At 44.8% G+C, this 23,379-nt stretch overlaps 1 protein-coding gene across 7 annotated transcripts in view; it reads left to right on the top strand.

Moving 5' to 3' along the window:
• The window catches only part of Adam12 (ADAM metallopeptidase domain 12), a 338,938-nt gene that overhangs the window by 256,450 nt on the left and 59,109 nt on the right, over positions 1-23,379 (top strand). For all 7 annotated transcript variants that reach the window (XM_087588420.1, XM_087588431.1, XM_087588406.1 and 4 more), the window contains 3 exon segments: positions 5,629-5,798; positions 8,517-8,601; positions 12,224-12,372. In XM_087588420.1, coding sequence (XP_087444546.1) covers positions 5,629-5,798; positions 8,517-8,601; positions 12,224-12,372 — 404 coding nt within the window.

Below are 23,379 nucleotides of genomic sequence, written 5' to 3'. Positions count from 1 at the left end.
AGATGATTTCCGGGAATCTGATTCTTTCTATAGCTTGCTGGCAAGGAAATGGGAGTTCTGTCTAAAGCATCCTTTCTCAGTGGCCCTCCTGACGAATAGAATCTGGACTATTTGGGGCTGGTGGCTCTCATCTGAGGCAGGGCTTCTCTCAAAGGCTTACCTATCACTCCTGACGGGCAGTAGGGGGAGGGGCTTCCAAAGACTTGTCTGACTTCTTGTTTGCTGGCAGAAGTGAGGGAAGCACTTGGACACAAGTGTTTTCAGATGTCCCCTGGAGATGCTCATAATCTATGTGGCTGGCAGCTCCAGACACAAAACCAGGAATTCACCTGGTACATGTCTACACTGCAGATGTCACCAGTGGAGAGAAGAGACAAAGCTGAGCTTCTCCATAGGAACGCATCTCCTACCCATGACCTCTACATGAAAAGGAAGGTCTGCCTATAGCCATTCCTCACACAGACAGGCTTCTGTGACAGAGCACTTTAGAAGGACTCCTTGCTACATCCTTCTTTCCAAGAAGTCCTGTTCTGTTCAACTCACATTCTCAACATTTTCAGAAGGAGGAAGGCAAATGCCCTTCCATAAATTTATCTATACCCTACAAGAGCTTATAGACCATACTGTCCCAAATTCTATGCATCATGAACTTAGAAGCCATCAGATTTGTAGTCCCTTTTTTGCAGTCACAGCAGACCAATAGCAGAGAGACACAGAAACCCTTCCTCCTGCACCCAAGTGACAGCTCTTCAATGATACTGTGAGCAGAGGTCTCTAGAGTCACAGGTGAGAGCCACTCATTGTCCCTGGCATAGGGACAGAGGTTATTGCAAATGCAACAGTAACTGTGCAGGGTGGAGCGTGGGTGAGTAGTGCACTCAGAACAGCCAAGGCCTTGGTCTGCTCCTGCCCCTTCTAGGTACAGTAGGTAACTCCTTGTGCTCACAGTGCATGGCCACATACAGGTGTGTGCATGTGTTTGTGTATGCACATATACATGTTCATCCATGCTGGTGTGCGTATGTGCATGCACGCTTGTGTTTGTGTGTGAACAGAATGCACATAGCTAGAGCGGGAGCTGATTGAATGGGAATTTAGACTGCCAAAGGTCCCGGTTCTTCCATCAGACCCTGGAGGCAGACTGAACTCTGGAGTCACACATGTTTTTAAGTATGTTTTAGTAGTAACTCTTTGCATATTACTGTGTATCCTAAAGTTGAAAGATGAAGGAGAATCCCAGTTAGGGAACCAGTCTTTTGGAAAGGGGGAATGTGGTAAAGCATCGATGCTGGGAAATATGTCAACATTGCACAGGAATTAAACGTGGGTCATAGTGACTAAGGATGTGGGTTAATTACCCGCCTTCCATGCATGAAGCACTGAGTCCTATCCCTGGCACCACAGAAGCTGACCCCAGTGGAGCTTGCCTGTATTTCCAGCCCCTGGAAGGTAGAGGCAGGAAATCAGAAGTCTAAGCTCATTCTCACCTACAGAGTGAGTTGGGGGCTAACCTGGGTTACCTGAGACCCGTCTAAAATGGAAAAGCAGGATCACAACCAGGCTGAGGTGCTGGAATTCCCTAGGGTTTGTTTGCTCATGCAACTACCTTTAAAATAATCCTTCCTGGGTTGGGGATTTAGCTCAGCGGTAGAGCGCTTGCCTAGCAGGCGCAAGGCCCTGGGTTCAGTCCCCAGCTCCGGAAAAAAAATAATAATCCTTCCTGCATCTTATCTTTCCTATTCCACTCTGATTGACCCAAGGGGAGGCTTGGCCCAGATCCATCCAGAGTTTGCCAAAACTTGGTGACATAAAGCCAAGACAGAGTGACAGAAAGTGAAAAGATTAAGTAGTTAAGAGAACAGTCCAGCACACCAACAATACCAAGGCAGACTGTCATCTGATAGCCCCCAGCCCCTCTTCTCTAAAGAGGGAAAGCACTTATTCTGACCCTCAGAAGTAAAAGGAGATGATGGGCTACATCAACATCTAACTAGAATTGCCCATTCTAAGAAGTGATAATCTGGTCCTCTGCCCTTACCTGTCTTTATGGTTCTATCTAGGTCTATTCTAGGTTCTTCTATCTTGCTTCAGTTCATGAAACTGAAAATGAGCAAATGGGGGAGGGGTCTATTAATAGTTTGTGCTACTTCTAGAAGACCCAGTAGGCTCCTGGACAAAGGAGGGCTGACCCAATTCGCTGAGTAAAAAGACATGTTTAGCCCTGGCATTCCTCTTTACCTTTCTACAGGGTCTAGAGACCCTGGAGAGGACACCTAAACTCCTTGGGCAACTCTATCCACAGCTATTGGCTCCAGGCAACATCAGACTTCCCAGTTTTGGTTTTGCAACTACACTCTTGGGAGAGTTTCAGCCCAAAACTCATTGACTGTCTCAGTGGCCACTTCCTCATTTGCTGACATCTTGGCTCAGTTTGGGCATTCTAAATTAATAACCATTTAGTCGTACTGGCTGGGAGAAAGAGAAAGCTTCAGACTGGAAGACAGAGAAGTGACTCAGAGACAAAGGTGAAGTCCCAAACAGGGTCAGGAAATCCTAGGTAACAGGAACAGAATGACTGCCTGATGTTCACGATTCTAGCAAAAAAGGGGCGTTCTTCCTGGGTCTGGATTACACTGGTGGCGCAGGAACAGCAAAGTTTATGGACTGAAGCTTCACATCTTGAAGCCATCACTCCAACCCAGCCTTCTTAAGCTGTGACATCAGCTCCAAGCCTCAGTAGCCATCCTCTGAAGGACTCTGAATTACTTCTGCAGTCTTCACTCTTGTGACCTCCCTCTCTTTTCGTCCCCTCAAGCCAGTCGCCTCAAAAATGCAAACTCTCCTGAGACCCTAGGGAGCGCTACGTCCCTTGTCTCTTATCCATTCCAGAAAGCTTTGACCCCCTCCACCACAGCATTCTCTGGACTTCCTGTTAGTGCTATTGCTCAGTGGGATAGCATATCAGTTAACTGGATTCATGGTAGCATGTCCTGTGCCCTAAACCCTTGTGCTAACCTCTGAGCAGCTGAGCCAGGGCGAGGCCATCCTAATCTTTATTTGTTCTGCTTGTGCCACATTCCTGCACACAGCAAGAACTGACAGCAAACATTCGTGGTTGTTGCGTATGTAGGACAATCACTCATGTGGGTCTCTGACTGTGTCTACATACATTCTGGGATCCCTGAACCAGGCAGGCAGCTGCCAAGCTCCATTTGACCTACATAGGCCTGTGAGCTTTTCTGGAAGTCTGGAGTCACAGTACTCACAATGTGGGTGGCAGTTTTAATTATTCAAATCATGGCATCAGAGTCACCCTTTCTGTGTACCAGCCCAGTCATGCAGTTATGATCCTGAATAATTTACCTGGTTCCTCCAAGCCTTGGCGTCTTGACACTAAAATGAAAGCAGTAACAATTCCTAACTCATAGAATTGCTTTGTGGACTAAATCAGGATTTAGATAGCACCTTGGCACCAAGCCAGAGTTGTCCTTGTGCTCATTAAACTTTACTAACAAGAACCAAGATGACCTGTGGGCAAACCAAGGAGGGACATTCAGTAAAGGTAGTAAACAGTGAATACAGGCTTGCTTTAGGCACAGCATCCATGAATGTTAACCAACAGTACCAACTTAGAGAGGAGTTGACTAAGCCTGAAATCTAGGCTACGATGTGGTTTGAGGGGGCTCACCGAGAAATACAACCTCTCCATGGGTAGGAACAACCTCCCTGGTTGGTATGTTGCTAAGTTAGTACTGAGAAAGATGATGGGTTAGGCCTGAGCTCCTGTTTCCATTTGATACTCCTGGGAAGACACTGAGAAAGAGTGTCTGTTTCTCAGAAGACAACCCTCAAGGCCACTCAGGATGTCTGGCCCTTGGGGACTCGCTTAAATAAAAGTTGGCATGAATATCAACATTGAACATTTGTTTTCTGGTTATTGTGAACTTTGCATATGACACAGCTGGGAATGTCATCTTGAGGGGTGCCCCTGATTTGAGCAAGCATCATTCAGGATGATCCTGGAACTGTTCTTCTGGGAAACTCAGGCTGGAAGTCTGCAAAGAGGCACAAGTCGTGTGATTTCTTGATGAAAAACATACCAACAGGCAGCATTTTGCTTATGTAATTGTCTTATTAATGTATTAATTTCATATGGTCTTCGTTATCTGTTTAACCCCAGCTTGGACCACTGCAATCAGCATAGCCTGTGACATAATTTGTGCCCTAGCTCGGTTCTTTGAGTTCTTCTGCTGACCCAGTGTTCACTTGTGACTCTGGGGAGCAGCAAGGAAAACGATGAGCTTCCTTGCGTGGGGTTGAGAATCTGGGGTCAGACGCTCAGCCTTAGGGAGTTCCTTGCACTTCAGCTCACCATGCTGGAATGGCGCTTAATTCCAAATGCAAAGCTGCTAGGATTTTTGTTCCTTGCTGGACAGATGTTACTAGAAATTTAGAGGATCTGCCTCCCTCTGGAGAGGGCTATATAAAGTTATGCTTTTCTCCTGTGTATCTAGGGTCTCAGAAGCAGGGGGAAGGGACGTTCTTGTTGCATGTGGACTTGTATGTCACTGGCATCAAGAGATTAATAGGGCAACAAGGTGACTTAAGACGACAGAGTCCTCTCCCTGTCAGTATGCTGTTCCATTTGAAGCAAGGACGATTTGGAACAATTTACATGGCCCTTCCTAGCCTCATCATCTTGACTATAAAGGAACGATATCAGTTCTTAACTGTACAGTTGCATTGCAGACTGAGCTATGGGCCTATAAGCCTCTCAGCATGAAGCCCAGGATGGACCGATGTGCATTTCATGTTGGCTAGCAACTCATGCTGTCCCTCTAGGCTTACATGAGACAAACCGTCCTTTGACAATTAGAAGACTTTTTCTTCCCCCACCTCCTGTGGATGGGGAAGGTGGCTTTGGTTGAAGCCATAACTCCCTACATGTGGGGATGAAAGAGAAAACACCCTTTGAGTCTGCTCAAAGCTTTCTCTCTCAAGCTCCTGTGAGAAAAATCTCCACATGACAGATCTTTCCATCTCACTTTTTGATATGATAAGAAAAACATGGTCATAAATTTACTGTAGAAGGTTTTACCTATGCTTCTGTTATTCTGAAGGCACCAAACCGACTAATTTGATAGGTGATGGAGCATGACGGTGTCAGCCAAAGCTGAGTCTTTACTGAGTAATTCAGATTCATTTTCAATATCTCATAGACAGGCCACTGTACTTGAAACGAAAATATTATTGTTGGCAGAAGTATCTAAATGATCTTCATCTTGTTTTTTTCTTGCAGTAAATATTAATTTCCAGCATATTAAATGGCGGCCTACATCTACAGGCATACTTAAATCATAGCAAGTTGTTTTTATGTACACGCAGGCAGACGGGGGAGAAATGGTTGATAACTTTAGCATCAAATTAGTCAACATTCCAGAGTCCAGTTAACATTCCACTTAGGATCGAGTACTAAGACTAGTTCTTAAACTCTGTTGCCATGGGAACAAAGGTGCACAGGGAGGTGGTTTTCTGACTTTCAAGAATGGACTACAAAGGTGAAATCCGTTTCAGTTCTCTCTTTAAGTTCCTGACAATGTGATCCTCCAAGGATGCCCATTCTCTTAGTTTTACAGACCACTGAACATCCGTATTGTCCTGGTGGGAGTAGAAGTGTGGAATGACATTGACAAATGCTCTATAAGCCAGGACCCATTCACCAGCCTCCATGAGTTTCTAGACTGGAGAAAGTTAAAGCTTCTACCTCGCAAATCCCACGACAACGCTCAGCTTATCAGGTGAGCAGCGCCATCTTCCTCTATTAAAGATGCAGTGCCATGTGCTTATACTTTTCTGGGGTCTGCACAGCATACTGGTTCCTTCCCAGCCTGCATCATGGCCAAACACATCCCTACCTGGCTTCACACATCCATCGGGGAAGTCTCCTGTCCCCCTGCAGGACTCTTTATTTATGGTCCCCTCCCATACTCTTCCATCCATAACTGAGTGTTTTTCTCTATGCTAGTTTTTCTGGTATTAGTCTCAATAAGATTGCCTCAAGTAATCTATCATTAGTGGGAAAAATCTATATTTTTACAAGATCTGAAAGCAAAGCATGTGAGTGAAAATTGTCAGGTACCTGGGGAAACACCTAGGGCCTTTCTCCTCTGTTGGAAGAGTTCTCTCTGGCTTTCCAGGTCAGTGAGTATCATCTTGACCTAGTGATCTTCACCCCATCAGTACCCACTTGTCACCTGCTAGGACCCAGGTAGGTCCTTTGAACATAGCAGTGACCAGTATTAAACCTTTTTTGCTCTGAAGAATGTCTGCTGAGAGAAAGTAGAAAAATAGAAAGCATTAGAGTAGCAAGTGCTATGGGGATGTGAAATGAAGGGGGAGGTACAACTGTCCCACAGCATATGGTGAGTGACTCCAGGCACCTTTGTATTTAAAAGAAGAGAATGTCACTATATTAGCCTGAATCCATAGGAAGCAGATGTTTTCAGAAACACCACATGTTTATTTTAATCTTTAGGTACTTTATACTATTATTTGTTTGTTCTCGTGTAACTTAAATCAGCAAAGCAAAACCTTCAGACACAAGGGTCCCTGTTCGTTGGCCAGTCAGATCTAATTTGTTGAACATTCATGAGAAGGGAACAAGATGGTTCTGCCCTGTGTTCTCTTTAGAAAAAGCCTCCCTCTACCCTCAGTCTGTCAGTGGCCCCTGATCACTTACTCTAACCATTTCTCCTGGGGCCCCTGTAGATGGGACTGGTTTCTTCCCATTTCATGCACCGATCAGTCCTGCACTGTTAAAAGTACATCTCATGTACTTTAAGTTGGAATGTTTTGTTTTTGTTTTTTTTTTCCCCACTAAAGGAATCTGTCCAACTTAAACATCTGGAAATAAGTTAACATCTTTAACCTTCTTAATTTACTTGTATATATAGTTGTGACCATTCATATGGTCTGTGTATGTGAGCAGCTGTAAATACAAAGGCTGAATGAAGAGCCTACTGCTGTGACTGAGTGCAGAGTCGGCGCTCCACATCTGAGGGCTCCACACCCACGGATCCAACTAACCCCAAACCGGAAATGTTCAGAGAACAGCACATCTTTACTGAGCATGTGCAGACTTGCATCCCTGTCATGTCTGAATAATTCAGTGTAATGACTGATAGACAACTTAGATGGCATTAGGGACAACTAATCAAGAGATTGGATTGTATGGAGACACAGGTTCTATGCAAACACAATGCCATTTTATACAAGGAATTGAGTATGAGTTGTGGTACCCACAGAAGATTCAAACTTTAACCTTCATGGATAACAAGGGATAGTTCTTGTGCCATAGATTAGATTAGATTAGATTAGATTAGATTAGATTAGATTAGATAGACAGACAGCAGACAGACAGACAATTGATAAAAAGAAGAAAAGAGAAAAGAAACAGAAGAGGGATGGAAGAAACAATATTTATATACTTGCTACCTCTGTCCAATTAATCATTGTGAAGATTTCATTTTATTTTATTTACATGTATAAGTGTTTGTCTACATGTACCTATGCACCACATGTGCCTAATACCCACAGAGGCCAGAAGAGGAGGTTGGATCCCCTAGGACTAAAGTTACAGATAGTTGTGAGAGCTGTGACCTGTGTGTGCTAAGAATCAAATCCAGGTCGTCTAGAAGAGAAGGCAGCTCTTACGTTAACTTTGGGCCATCTCTTCAGCCCCATATTTGACTTTTCAAACTCTAAGTGCATTGTCTGTTAGCCTGACTAGTGCAACGTGATGAAGTGCCTTGATTACTTTGTAGGAATCCAACAAATACAGCGTAACATTGTAATGCCTGAGGCTGGGATTAACAAACACACTGAGACAGTCAGTCGGTATAACTAGTTTTATGATTAGGTTGATTCCAGATAGGAGAATGCCTTCTGGAAGTTCCCTTCTGGAAGCTTCCTCCCCGATGCTGCGGCTTTGTGGGTGCTTACTTGCTATGCACTAGGTCTGGAGAAGTGATCGCTTTTCTGCCGATTTCAGTCTCAAAAGCTATATTGGCAGAACCCTTTGAAGGATTCCGTGTCTGGAGATGATGAGTTACACAGGAAAGCAAACTCTAGCTACAACAGAAAATCTCCCAAGCTGTCTCCTATGTTTCTTTTAGCAAACAGTGATTCCTGGTGACTTCTCAGTCTTTCCATCAGCAGGCATTGTTTCAAAGGAACAGCTCCTTACAAGAAGCAGGCTACAGCTTACAAATACAAAGCAATACCTGGCCACTGTCTGAGTCTGGACAGCAAAACTCTGCAAGAATTATGGGACCATCTTGCAACTGGAAAAGTAAAGTGCAATGAGAAAAAGATAAAAGTCTCAAGTAGATACCCCCTCCTGGGGCCGTTTGCATCATTGAACATTCTGTGGCAGGTCTGCCTAGAAAAGACTTGAAATGTTCAGAAATGGACCCGCAATGTGTGAGATTAAAGGAAGTCCTTCCTTTGTTTTGTAGTGGGGTTTATTTCCAAGGAACCACGATTGGCATGGCACCCATCATGAGCATGTGCACTGCAGAACAGTCCGGAGGAGTGGTCATGGTAAGCCAAAGATGTCTGGGAGCTATCTTCCCCGTCTAGTGATTTCCCCAGGAAATCTACTCCTGTCAGACCTCTCGAAGCCATTGATGCTCTCTAGATTCTACCCGTATTTATGATTTATTTTCCCACATGTGGGGGGCAGTTTAGAAGACACAGATGGTCTTCAAGGAAGGCAGACGTGGAAGAGTGGCTCCTTCTGTGCAGAAATAATCTCGACAGGGACTATTGGTCAAAGTATCTCAATCCAGGGAAGCTTCCTGATGTTGGGGTGAACCAGGACATGGGGGTTGCCCTCTGTGCTCAACTTGGGGGGGAAGGGGTATGGGAGGGATAGACTGTGGCCTCACCAAATGTTGCCACTCAAGTGATTTTTTGATGGTTCTGCCCCTGCGCCCACCAGTCAGAAGTTTGAGGTTTTTCACTACGTACCATTGCAAATGCTTAACATACCTTCTGGCCAGAGGACAATTTGTCTTTATCATAACCTTATTCTTGGAAGGCAGAAGCCTGGGTTTATTGCTTCACGGGGCTAACTTTGTCATATACAGGGCTATATATGTTTGTAGAAGGAAGTACAACGAGAAGCATGTTGGAGATTTCTTATGCATTTAATGGAAAGAACTTAGACTTGCTGCCCGACGGGGGGTGGGGGGGGCTCCCTCCCACTCTAGCCCTTCTGAAGGGATTCTCATACCAGACTGTCCCTAGAATGGTACCAACTCTCAGATAGGGATATCCTTGGAGCCTGTCCCTCTGTGTCCTTTAAATAAATACACTCTTGCCCTCCCAAGAAGCCATGACTTTCTCCCCACCCTCCACACAGAGCTTCCTGAGTGTTGGGTTGTAGGAAAGGGTGGGAAATAGTTACATTCTGCTGAGTGTTATTTTCTCTGCATACTGCCTAATCTAATCTTTCTAGCGATGGTACGTAAACATTTTCCTCCCGTCTGGGAGCAGTGGTAGGTAATTTATGCAAGCATGCACTGCGTGGGCAGGCTATGTGGAGGGCCTGCACCCACTCGCTGGATCTGCTGGCTTGAACCGGCTCCTCTCAGGTTTCCTTTGAACATGGAAGCCCAGCCGGTGATCTCCACTGTGGAAGTCACTGGAAAGTTTGGGTTTTTGCTGGTGCCAGGTTAATTTCAAGTCAGATCGCAGCTATGTTTTCATAGGACAGATTGTAAAGTTTTAAGAGGGAGTAATTTTCAGTTTCATGGTTCCATGGTTAGTCGCTACTGACTTTGCCACTTAAAACTGGCACAAATACAGTTCAGAGCCAAAATGGAATCCTTCATAAGCAAAGCAGGTCCTGCCCCTGCAAGGGGCTAAAACATCCCATGTCCCACCTGACAGGGTAAATAAAGGATTTGTCAGCCAGTATCCCTTGCTTTGTTCTCATAAAAGTCATTACTAAGAGCCCCTCCTTAAAATCATGTAGAAGAAAAAAAAAACCTATTTTGTTTTAAATATGTGAAATTAACATGAGAATAAATGCTACTTTGGGCCATGTCAGGAGAGTCACGTCAGGCCCAAAGTTAATTGTCAAGGGGGCTGGAGAAATGACTCGGCAATGAAGAGTTCATCATGCTGCTCTTCCAGAGGACATACATGGGTTCGGTTTTCAGAACCCAAGGCAGGCAGCCCCTGACCTCCTGTAACTCCAGCTCCAAGGGACCCAGTGCCCACTTCGGGGGTTCCACAGCAACTGCAGTCACGTAGGCAAACCCACACATAAGACACAAACATTGCATACTTAATTAAAAAAATAACTTTTTTTAGAAAATTGGTTTTTACCAATTAGATGGCAGAGAATGTCTTTACACACAGTTTTTAGCCCACAGAGAAATACCAAATAGGGTGGAAGTTACCATCATACAACAGCTTTAACTTCTGTAGGATTCATGAGACAACAAAACCAGATATTTCCTGTTCAGACCTAAAACATTAACACTGCTTTTCTGTTACGGCATCCTGAGCTGGATTCATGTGTGTTACATGTGACCCTCACCATACCAAGGACCCCCAGTATAGAAAAAGAAAGTGGTTGACAAGAAGGGGGCAACCTTTATAGAGCTAAAAATATGATGGTTTCTAAAACCATCTCCCCCATTTTTTCAAGGTAAGTCAACTATTAGTTTTAGTAATTTAAAGCCATGCCTTTGTTCCTAACTAACATTTAAAATAATAATGATGATGATGATGATGATGATGATGATGATGATGATAATAATATTAATAATAATAATTGTTAATTTGGGCATGGTATCAAACACACAAAAAGATTTGTTTTCCTAATTGTTAGCAGGTATAAAGGATTTATTAGTAATCCTTAAGACAGAATCTAAATTGTCATTTATGCATGATGTAAGACAACTCAAAAAATAAAGATAAAACTGATAATTCACCAAGCAGATAAAAAAAGACATCAGGTGAATATTCTCAAGGAACAAGTTCCTTGAATTATTTTTGCCAAGCATGCTGACGAAACTCAGTCCTCCATATGTTACTGTGGCAATATTCTCCTCACTAATGCATGTTATTAAGAATTGATTTCCTGAAAGGTAAAATTTGTGATACTTCTACAACAGGAAACTGTGAAGTGTAAATTAGTAATTTATCAGGAATTCCCTTGAGTCTAAGAACAGCTTGCTTTCTATACATGCTATTGTGTCCTAGACAATATCTGGTGACAGCCCTGCCCTTGACCTGTAACATCTGCTGGCTCTCACAGAAACATACCTTTACCCAGAGTCCTCAAGAGGACTGGAAAGAAGAGATTTTCTAAAACACCATATCATACTCTCTTCCGGACATGTTTTGAGTTCCTGGATAACACAAACCAAAATTCAAGCAAGATATTCCATGGCCCTCACTGGCAGAATTTCTATAAACCACATCAGCTAATTAACCAATCTTAGATTAAGTTTTAAAAAAGACTGTGTTTTTAGTTATGTTTAAGTATCTATTTGAGCCGAGCTATCCAAGAAGGATGTTAAGCAGTTAAGCTGGAGGTGGCCAGAAGTGCTCGCTGATGGCAAAAGGTCAGTGTGAATCCCAGCAGCTCCATCAGAGAATCGGGGCCTTCTTTATGTCCAAGGTCAACTTAAAGGGCCAGCAAGACTGACACATAACTGAATTGTAACCTTAATTCAATCAACCTTCCAGTAAATTACGTTACATGATCAGCTGTTTCCGTAGGTTGACAAGAACTTTCCCAGAGTCATCCCCTACCAGGCAAAGGAAGAAACAGGATTAAGTTTAGCCGTTCAGGATTGATTTGAAAGCAGCTTACATCCCCTTAACCAGGCAGCCTTTTCTTTCTATCATTAAGAATAAATTTTGCCTCTCTCGATGGTGTTTTGAAGAAGGGAGATCAGCAAAAATCCTCATGTATAATAAGATGGCCCTCAGAAGACGAACCCCAAATGGGCTTAATGAAATAGGCCAAAGTACTTCCCATAGTCGAAGTTAATAACAAGGCTCTGTATTTGGGCCTTTATGGGGAATTCAGTTAAACCAAGCGTTAATGATGAACAAATGCCAAGGGGAGGTGGAGAAAATGGTGGAGAAGAGGCCAAGCAGATATGAACTGTAAATCTCTGCTCTTGTGTTTTTCTTTGAGGACCATTCAGACAGCCCCCTTGGTGCCGCAGTGACCTTGGCACATGAGCTGGGCCACAACTTCGGGATGAATCACGACACACTGGAAAGGGGCTGCAGCTGCAGGATGGCTGCGGAGAAAGGAGGCTGCATCATGAACCCTTCCACAGGGTAAGTACCAGGCTCTGGTGGCCCAAGAGTTAACAGTACACATCGTGAATCATGCGCTGAGAGACGTCTTAGCAAGAGAGGATAGTGCGTCCCTGTCCCCGGTTGTCGGCTGACTGAAGAATCTATAGAGGTTTCCTGAAAAAAAATCAATGCACAAGTAGCAAGAGTGGACTGTGTGCTCTTGGGAGCCCTGGACAGCCAGCTCCAATGGCACAGAGCACAAGGCCGGCCTCTTCTCTGGGGAGCAGTGGGGATCGATGCTGTTATTTAGAAATCACGAATTGGCCACAGTCTCAGCACATGTTTCTGATTCAAGCATCGTTTCAGCTGACATTGGCCAAAGGAGCCAGGCTTCTGAGGGTCTTGAGAATCCACCCTACAGAAATGAAATGGGTTATGTGTCCTAGAGGGTCTCCTCCTGGAGCATGCTGGGTAGAAGATGCCTCTCGACTCCAGTTAGGTAAAGATGTGTTACAGTATCCATGTTGACAGACTACTTCACTGGACCTTCGGGACTTGAATGAAAGGACTTTCTAGTCCCACTGTTGAATACCTTGAGTGAGATGGACACAGATGTTCCCTGGAGAGTTTCAAGATGCAGATGTCCTCTGACAATTCTGAGAGTCTGTCCCAAACTAGAGTGGCAGGCTGATTTAGGTAAGCTTAGAAAAGAGAAGAACACACTGTGTATGGTCCCTTGTCCCTTATATTAAAATTCAAGACCCTGTAGATGCTTCAGTCATGGAGTTTCTCCAGTCAAGCCTGCTATGTACACTTACTGAATTTGTAGCAGTAGGAGAAAAAAGTATTGACCGAATGACCTAGCTGGGCTCTGGATAATGGCTCTGTGAAGCCTTGCGTTTAAGGAAACACCATCCTGTGAGGGATAACACTCACGAGCTTTAAAGTCCAAGAAGAGGGGAAGATTGCTGAAGAATGTGGTCTTGCCTTTGCAAACAACATGGAGAGGGGCTCTTTACCAGATAGTTTTTAAGACAACAATGAAGTCTGGGCTGAACCACACACCCCATATTAAAGCATTGCCACCTCATGTCAGCCACTGCTCAGGTACCCTGCATCACGGCAAGTCACTGCTGCCTCGAGTCACGCTCACTGGCACTGAAACTCTTCAGGGCCAACCTTTTCGAATTATGCTTCTGCCTTAAGCATAATTCAGAGGAGTCATGGAAGACTTGTTCAGTGATGACAGGAACCAAGAACCTGACTGAAAGTAAAAATAGTTTAAAGCAACACTATCAGGGAGCTGTAAGCATGGCCCACCCTTGGCCCACAGGCTGCATGCAACCTAAGATACAGATGAGTTTGTCTCAACACAAAATCATACACCCACTCAAAACAGGTTCCCACTGACCAAGCAACTGTGTTGCCAAGCTAACGTTGCTAGTGCCTTTTAACTTTTGATAAGAGAAAATGGAAGAAGAGAGTCCAGATAGAGTCCCTGTGGGTTGGTAGAAGAAATCAGATGACATCCCAGTTCTGACCTGATTGTTCACATGACCCAATTGTTCTCATGCCCACAGGCAAGGGAGCAAGCCCTGGGCCTTTCTGAGCTTTGTCAGCAAAATACCTAAGTCCATTTGTATGTCTTTTCTGCCTCCCAGCCAACCACCCACTTATCCTCTTGAATAGAAAGCACTGTTTGAGGAAGACCCTACAGCCCTGAAGATTATAGACATCTGCAGGCATGCTCTCTAGCACTCCTGGGGGTTTTGTGTGAGGTCTTTCTGGCTGGCAGGTGTCCACAGCAGTGCTGAACAGGGCAAGCCGAATTACCCTAGAGCTATCTGAATACCTCAGGTAGAAATGACATTGTTAAGAGCTCAGCAAAACATTCTGAAGTCTTCCCCAGATACCAGGGGCTTGCTAATAGCCTTTATTTGATTTATTCCTTATTAGCAATGTCAGAGTTTTCTCTTTTGCTGAGCTTGTATTTTTGCAAAAATTTTTTTTCTGTTTGGTTTCCATTTATGATCCCACGTCCTTATCCAGAGAGTGGTGTTTTTAATTTTCTCAGATGGAGAGCAACTTCCTAAGCAAGTGGATGAATTAATCACAAAAGCCCATAGTGAGGAGGAGAGCCAAGGGGCCCAGACAATCCCCCATCATCCATCACCTAAGGTGGAATTTCCCAGGCTGCTCCAGCATTATCTCATAGTGGTGGTTCCCTTGCCTCATGGGGTCCCTGGGAGAGGAGGGGGAGTGGGTTGAATGAGATCATGCGCCTCTGTAAATTATAAATCACTCTCCAAAGACAAAGGAGTATTAGTGTCATTTAGTTCACAGAGACAGCTAGTACAGAAGTTGGATCTTTTTCAGAATTCCCACTGATCAGTAGGTAGGACTTCTGGTTACTGTGGCCAGTTTTAACCTGAGCCAAACACCAGCCTTCCTCTTGACTTTTTCCTCCCTGCTGATTGACCCATGGGTGGCTAGTGTCAAAAATACTGGTTAATTGAAGTCTGAGCCTGAAGAGAGATTAATAATAGATTTGATAGTAAGAACTCAAAATCAAAATAAAACAAATAACAGAAAGGGTACAGCCTGTAGAGAATATGGTTTTCCCTTAACACGGTATTCCTGTATCCTAACTCTAAAATCGTGGCCCAACACTCACCCCTGACAAATGGGACTGGAAGGTCTGCAAATACAAGCACGGAACAGAATCCTGTGCAGACCAGGGTACTGATTTCCTTGCACACAGCAGCTCCAGCTAGACGGGGGTTCCCTATAGCTTGCTTGCCTCATTAGTTCTCAGGAGCCCATGAGGACATGTATTTTATGTCTTGAGACTAAGCATTTAAGACCTGCCTTGGATATCACTCTTTGACGTAGGTGGTGTCTAGCGGTTTATGTGAGATTAAACTCAGCAGCGTCCATCTATTAAGTTGCTCCTTGAAGATCTTGGTCTTCCTAGATTGTGTGGAATTGCCTTGAGCACGTTCATGGGAATAAGGAGAGAGGAGTACTGAGAACATTTTTAGAGTTAGCATGATAGTAAATATAACTTGCTACAGTGGGAAAAATTAGGATTTACATTCAAAAATAGAGTTGCTGGTTCCTCTAATTTTTGCAGAAATTGTGTTATTGAGAGCCGGGCACTTAAGCTGTCTGAGAGGAATGCACCAGAATAGGCCACACATTGTGCTCTTTGATGAATGTTGAGTATACACCCACAACAGGACAGACTCATATCTGTTTGGTTTCCATTATGATCCCACATTCCTGTCCTGAGAGTAGTGTTTTTAATTTTCTCAGATGGAGAGCAACTTCCCAAGCAAGTGGGTGAATTAATCAAAAAGCCCCAAGTGATGGGGAAGCCAAGGGGGATTTCTTTCATTGTGCTAGAAACAGATGAGAAAACCAGCTCACAAGACTCCTGCAGGTTGGAGTCTCATCACTGGTCAAAGTGCTAAGTGACTATTTAGTGCTCAGCCATAAATGGGCCATGTACATCAGCACCTCCAAGGCTCAGGGGACACCAGTGAATAAGAAGCATAAAGAAGTGAACGAGCAGAAGGAAGCTGGGGAACGGTAAAGATGGCTGATGTCTGAGCATGGATGGTTCTTTCACTCTTGAACTCACAGTAACTGTGATTGCCTGCACAGCATCTGCACCATGTAAGATCCAGCAACGTCCTGTACATAGAATGAGAAGAGGCTCATGGACTCCGCCCCTCCATGAGGTTTTATCTAAGTAGTTAATAAAGTCAATGAAGGAAGAGAAAGGCATTTCATTAGGGGTGCATCTATTGATAAGATGTCCTTGATATAAACAAACCTTCATCCATGCCCCTATAAGCCACCCTAATGAAACTCACAGGTCACTAAACAACAACAACAACAACAACAAAAAAAAAACATTCAAGACCAAGAAGGGCTACTTGGGACAAGGAAAGAACAGTGGAAATCCTAGGGGTAGAAGATGATGTGGGTAAATATGATCAAAATATGTACACTTATGAAAATGTCATAATGAGTGGGGTAGTGGTGGCACATGCCTTTCATATCAGCACTTGGGAGGCAGAGGAAGGAGGAACTCCCAGTTCAAAGCCAGCCTGATCCACATAGGGAGTTCCAAGAAAATGTCAGAAAAAGTCATAATGCAAACCTTTTATTATAATGAATATATGCTGGGGAGATGGCTCAGTAAAAAACTTGATGCAGAAGCACTGAGGACCTGAGCTTGGATCTACAAAGCCCAGTTACAAAGCAGAGCACAGGGAGACCTGTAATTCTATGCTAGGTAAGTTCAGGTCCCCAGCACTCTCTTACAAAACTGAGCATAGTGCTAGGGAGATTCTGGTGATTTCTAACCTGCTAGTCTGGCCAATCAGCAAGCCCAGGCTCATTGAAAGGTACTATAAAGAACATTGGACACTGTTTGAGGAAAGTACCCAGGGTTGACCTCTGTGTCCCGATACACACACATGCATGCACACTCAGAGAACATTCATGGTAGTGGGAAGACAGGCAAGGAATCTGGAGGTGACAAGTTGAAAGCAGCAGAGTTCTGATAGAAGATTCTGTAGGTATGGGGTGAGGGGTATCTCACTTCTGAGCATCTTACCTACTCTAAATAGACCTGGGTACCACAGCATCCATCAGTAGGTACTTGTAAGTCCCTCTAAGACAGTGCTTCTCAACCTTCCTAATGCTGTGACCCTTTAATACAGTTCCTCATGTTGTGGTGCCCCCTCAACCATAAAATTATTTAGTTCCTACTTCATAATTATAGTTTTGCTTCTGTTATCAGTCACTGATGTAAATATCTGGTATGCAAGAGATATGGTGGGGATTGTGCCCTACAGATTGAGAACCACTGTTCTAAGAGATAGAGAAATCTTCAAGCCCAATCGTGGTACCACACTTTAAATCTTCTGCAAAGTGACCAATAATTTAATTCCCTGTGTACAGGGAGTCAGAGTTGAAAGGGGTTCAGCTGAGACTGCATCAGGGAGCAAAGGTCAGCATGAGAGCCTTCGAGGGATTGCGCAGAAGTGAGGCTGTCCTCTCCCTGAGCATTTCCAGCTCATTTCAAGCTACGGAATGTCTCTTTGAAGGATTTGCCTAGAAATGCGTGTCAAGGGGATGGAATGAATAGTGGTTTCCTGTGAAAGCGCCCGGAGGCTGATAAGAGGTACCAGAGCCCAAGAGTCATCGACACAGAATGGACGCCCCATCAGAACCTACCCCCTTTGAATTCTGAGCAGCTGTGTAAGATCACAGAACACTCTGGACATGAGGGATTTGCAATGATGGGGTTGAAGGCACTTATGTCTCTGAATCATCTCATTTGAGGATGACAGGGCTGTGGGGGCGGGCGGCTCTCACTGAAAAGTTTCATAAAAATCTTCATTGTTTTCCCTCAAAGTGCTGGGATAAATGGGAAATCTTTATCCAAGGGAAAGGGGAGAGGGAGAGCCTTAGTAATAAAAGAGGACTCCAAGAAGATGAAATATGACTGGTCAAATCAATTTCATTATCCAGCCAGCATCCTTGAGTCAGCTCCATCCTGACTTTAGCTTAGGGAAATGGCCTGGTGGGAGGATAAGCACATTGGGAAGACCTCATTAGTGTACAGCAGGCTCCTGTTTACTGCCTAGGTAAGGAGATATAGCTTACTGGAAAATAAAAAGGGTTGTCTGCAGTTAGGACCGACTTTAAATATTGTATGATAAGGTCCAGGGCTTAGCAGAATGTCCTTTTCTCTGGCTGGACACTGTATAAGCACTACTCCTTGAGTATACAACCCAGGGGAGATGACACAGGAAGTGTACCATCTACCTCCATGGATGGCACTTGTGCTGTCCTGGGTCAGAGAACAGGACACAAGTATGTCCCCTTGTAACTAGAGGAACTGGTGCTCAGAAGTCTAACAAGCCAAGATTCTGTATCATCCAAGCAGAAGCCCAAGGATCTAAAGCTGAGTCACCTCCTGATATTTTTGCCAGATGAAAGTAGTCACATCCATATTTGGACTTTGTGTAAGGACAAAGGCCCTTCTCAGGACAAAGTATCCCTATGCGACTTCTAGGAGGCAGAAGATAGCCCCATTTGAAAATGGTTAGATCTACAAAACTTCTTCAGATTACATCACTGCAGGAGACAACTCTTTCCTGTCATGGCCTCTTTAATCCAGAGGAAATCATTCTAGCTAACCTTCTCCCTGACCCAATTTTCTCCCATTTATGAACCCCACGTGGCTTGCTCCTCTTTCTAGAAAGTGGTACAAAGACTTTAACATGAAGGCAAAGGTAACTTCTGGGGCTCTCTGCAACTCTGCTATCCAGAAGGAACCATGCTCTGTAAGGTCAGACATTTGCTTTATTCACTGCTGAATCCTCAGCCCCTGAATAGCACCCAGCATGCACTAGAAGTGCTAAATATTTCCTGGATTGACAGGATGGGTGCATTGGTGAGAGGATTGATGAGTCAGGGGTAAGCACATGGATATAAACTGATTCGTGGATGGATGGGTAAGCGAGAAGGGGGGAGTGGGTTGGTAGGGGTGGGGTAGATGGGTGAGTGGGTAGGTGGATAGGTGGGTAGCTGAGTGGATGAATAGGAGACTGATTAATTGGGAAAGGATGGGTGAGTTGGAGCTCTGTGGATGGTTGGATGAATAGGGGAATGAGTGGATAGTTAGATGAACAGATAGATACACAGGTTGGTAGATGGGTGGGTGGGTGATGGATGGGTGGGTGATGGATAGATAATGATTGGATGCGTAGATGAATAGATAAGTGGCAATTACTGCACAATCATTTGTTTCCTATTTTAATGACTAATGCTCCAGAGGAAAAACTGTATGACCACCATAATTTTATCAAATTTAGCATTTGTACAACCTACATTTTCCTTTTTTGTGTGCACCATATCTCACTTACAAGGATGGACTTGATATAACCAGTTAAAAACATGCAAACAAACTAAAGGTGGGAGCTGAGTAAATACTCAGGATGAGAAGGCCAAGCCTGTTGCTGTCTGCACTCCCCGGGAGAGCAAGGAGGAGAGAGAAATTTGCTTTGCAAATGTGGGGTCTTCCCAGTGGGGCTTTTCCTGGAGGTATGCCAAAAAGCATGCACACTCTGATAGTTCTAGGACTTATGGACAAAACCCCAGTGACCCCCACTAAGAACTCCGGTGTCTTTCTCAAGCTGCTTGTCACAGCCCTTAGAACACACACATACTTGGCTCCTTCCGATGAATGAGAAGACTGCAGGTCAGGGAGGACGCAGGCCCCAGCTCCTGGCTCCAAGCCCAGTCCTCTGCCCTTCACCAGGTACCTGCAAGTTTTGGTGCCTCAAGCTCTCCAGATTTGGGAATGAAAAAAAGGGTCTCTCACCGTTCCTGGGCTCCCTCATGGGAGCCCAAGCAAGAGATGACCAGTGGGACCAGGACAGGGTGTGTGCTAATTTTTGCCGTAGCTGGGGTTTCAGAGTTCTGTTATGACTGCTTTACCCAGCAGGTCTGATGAGAAGCCCCTTTCTCCTGAGAAGCATGTTATGTGCAGGTGTGTCTGCTACAGCAGCAGAAAGGGGTCTGTTACATGAGCCGTATAAATCGTCCCTCATTAAGCACAGCACCTGTTCCTATCTGTCAGCACCCGCCCTGGAGAGCCCCACCAACAGAAGCCTTTCCATTTATCCAAGCGTTAAGCTGCTCATCTGACACAGAGCCTCTGCTGAACCAAGAGAGAGCAGAGGTCCCTTCTATCTGAACACTACGTTCCAGGCCACTGGGTCCTCAGCTTTCAGGACTTTTCAGATGTTTCTGGAAGGAACATCTTCTCTGTGTAGAAGTGAGAAGCTGGCATTGTCAGCATCCAGAAGCCTCCTGTGTATGACTGAACTCACCATGGCTCAGTAAGTGTCCCTCTCGTCAAATTCCTGGGGAATTAGATCCCCACTTTAATTAGGTTCCAGTGAGGAGGGGCATCAGTCAGAGTGCACATGTTTAGCTCCATGAACAATAATGTTCAGCAGATGGATTCCTTCTGTGCCCCGGGTGCTTTTGATTAACCACAGTCATGTCCTGCCAAGGTGAGGACATTCTGGAGCCTTCACCCCAACCTGCATCTTCCTTAACCTTCAGTAGCCTGTCTGGCACGCACACTGGGTCAGCATCTGTTCACATCACCGCTGTTCTTGCATGAATATAAGGATATTCCCATGGTCTGGTCTATCCTCTGAGCCAGCGTTCTTGGTGTCCAGCCCATACACCATTGGGTGACAGAATGGGCTCAGTCCATGTCTCCCCCTGATCTGTAGTGATCAGGATGCCCTGTGGGAAGCTGATTAGGGACAGAATGACTCACAACCTGGTTCAGATGTGTGCATACTCAGCCACAATTGAACTTAGATGTACTGACCCTTGTTCTCCACCACACCAAAGACCTTCACACACGTGCTTCAAGATGCATTTTAGAATTGGAAGGACCCCAGGACTCACCTTTCTTCCTCTGTCTCCTAGAAGCCTCAAGGCACTCAAGTGACTGCCACTTTCTACAAATAGTACTTTCATGTCCCCACTCCCACACAGCCTCTTGTGCCAGGTCCTGTCTGAGGAGCCTCATGGCTTGTACCTGGGTTTGGGAGGAAGAAGCTCCTGACAGTCCTCCCAGGCCTAGAGAAGGAAGATGGCAGACTTCTGTTCAAATACCCTGCATTCAGTCCCAGTAAGGCGACTCACCTCTCTGAACTCCAGTTTCCTCAACTTAAAAACCAGAGTGATCAAATTTGACTCATGGGATATCAGGGAGGAGGTTTATGAAGCAAATGGTAGTTACTGTCAGATTTCAAAGCTCGTTAAGTGTGGGGAGGCAGGAAGTGAGAGGCCCTGAACCATGGTAGCCCCCATAAGTTACGTGGCAATCCTATCAGAAGGTAAAGCCAATCGCCCATGTGTGCCAGCATCTCCAGGCAACCCAACTCAAGGGTGGACTTGGTTACCAGTTCTGGGCCTGGATAGGAAAAGGTTTTAGGCAAAGGTACAGTTACAAAAGACCTGAAGGCTTTTCTGACAATGGCCCTGGAACCTGGGGTTAAAAGCTGACTGAGGTAAACCCAGCCCTATTGTGAATTCCTGTACTTTCTCACTGTGGGAGGACCTAACCTTGACCTGGGAAGAAAAGTTGGAGTGAATGCAAAGCTGGTTCTTCCATGGGAACAGTATAGGACAGGCTCCATATTTCAAAGGACCGAGCTGTTTCTTAAAAGTCTATTTGTGCATGTTATGTGAGCATGGCCCACAGTGACCATGCCTGGACAACAATGGGAAAATGTGTGGATCTAGCTGCTGGAAGATGAGTCCTAGGGGAAATGTGGGGAAAGCCATAGGGAATTGAAAACAATGGGAGGCTGGTAGCTGCCTTCTAAACAATATGTTCTTATACCTTGTCTGTGGTTGGCTGGCTAGCTGGCTGGCTAGCTGGCTGGCTAGCTGGATGGTTGGTTGGTTATGCTTCTGAGTCCTGTTCCTGTTTGCCTTTTAGAAGCCAGAGTCTTTTTTGTTACCCAGTATGGAATAAACTGAGGGATAGTGTGTAACTCTTCCTCATATGGCTCTGCAGTTTTACAAGGTTGTTGTATTCTGGCCACAGTTATGATGGATTCTGTACCATTTCTGAATGAAGCCCAAGAATGAGCAAGGCAGTCAGACATCTTTCCCTAAGATGCCTTAGGAAGATACTGTGAGATAACCCCTAAAAACTTTGGGGGATTTGGTTAAAGTTCTGTTGTCTTAGAATGGGAGGTGATGAACCCCACTATATATCTATATCTATATATCTATATATCTATATCTATATCTATATATATATATATCTGTATATGTGTGTGTGTGTATATATAACACTGAGGCTCAAGGTAGCACTGACAAGTACCCAGACATCCTTACCCCGGTTTGCTTCCTCCCCACCTCTCCATGCCACACCTCCCAGAGGAAGAACATATCAGATCTGCTGTGCTGTGGCTTCCATCTCAATCTACAAATAAAAAATCAGTGAGAAGCTCCCAGCATACTATTTTCCAGGAGCTGTGGAGTAACCCTTTATGGCGATGTCATTTCTTCTCAGTGGACATGTGAATTTGGAGTTCGGTTGTAGAGATTGTTGGGATTTCTGGTCTGGGGTTTTGTGTTTGATATGCATGGTCTTCCCTGGAGAAGACTATTTTCCCATGTTCAGCATTCCTTAGTTGCCCATAGTTCTTTGTCTGGAGGTGGATCCCCTTGAGATTTCCCTTTTGTGTTAGTCTGTTGACTGTTATCAGCTATGTTCAGGTCTTAGGCAGACAGCCACATGATTGAGGTATCATGGATGTAATCCTGTCATTTCTAGGAGACACAATCTCACAGATGATTTTCTGGTCCTCTGAGTCTTATAACCCCCTCTTCTGAAATGTTCCCTGAGCCCAGGATGTAGGAGTTGTGATGGGTCTTGGAGCCCTATGATCAATTGTGCTCAGTCATGGGCTTCTGTAATAGTTCCCATCTGTTGCAAAGAGAAATGTCTTTGATAAAAGGTGAGAGTTACACTTATCTGTGGGTATACAGGTGACTATTTAGAATGCAGTTAGGAATTATATACTTGTTTAATAGAGTAGTAGTTGTGGATTCCCCTTCTAGTTCTATGACCATGATAACCCCAGACAGTTGGCTAGGTTTCCAGTACCAATACCGCCCTTGCTGAACAGGCCTTAAGTTCAATTAGAGAGCTGTTACCACCAAGATGTGAGCACCATCACAGCAGCCATGGGGTTATACCACCGGCCATTGCAGTTTATAGCCATCATAGCTGCGGAGACCGGTGGGTGCCTCCCTCCTTTGCAAGGTGAACAGCATCTTCTATTACTGTGAAAGCTAGTCTTTAGGGAGGAGGCTTTCAAGTCAGATCCAGCTTGGGCCCTCTGGGTCTTGTGTCAAAAGTAGGATTGGGGGCAGGGGGTCTGAAGTGCACAGTGCCTTCAACAGTAGGAACTTGCCTTC

Source organism: Rattus norvegicus, chromosome 1, assembly GCF_021556685.1.
Source record: "Rattus norvegicus strain SHRSP/BbbUtx chromosome 1, alternate assembly SHRSP_T2T, whole genome shotgun sequence".
Lineage (NCBI taxonomy): Eukaryota > Metazoa > Chordata > Mammalia > Rodentia > Muridae > Rattus > Rattus norvegicus.
This window is presented reverse-complemented; position numbering and strand designations above follow the sequence as displayed.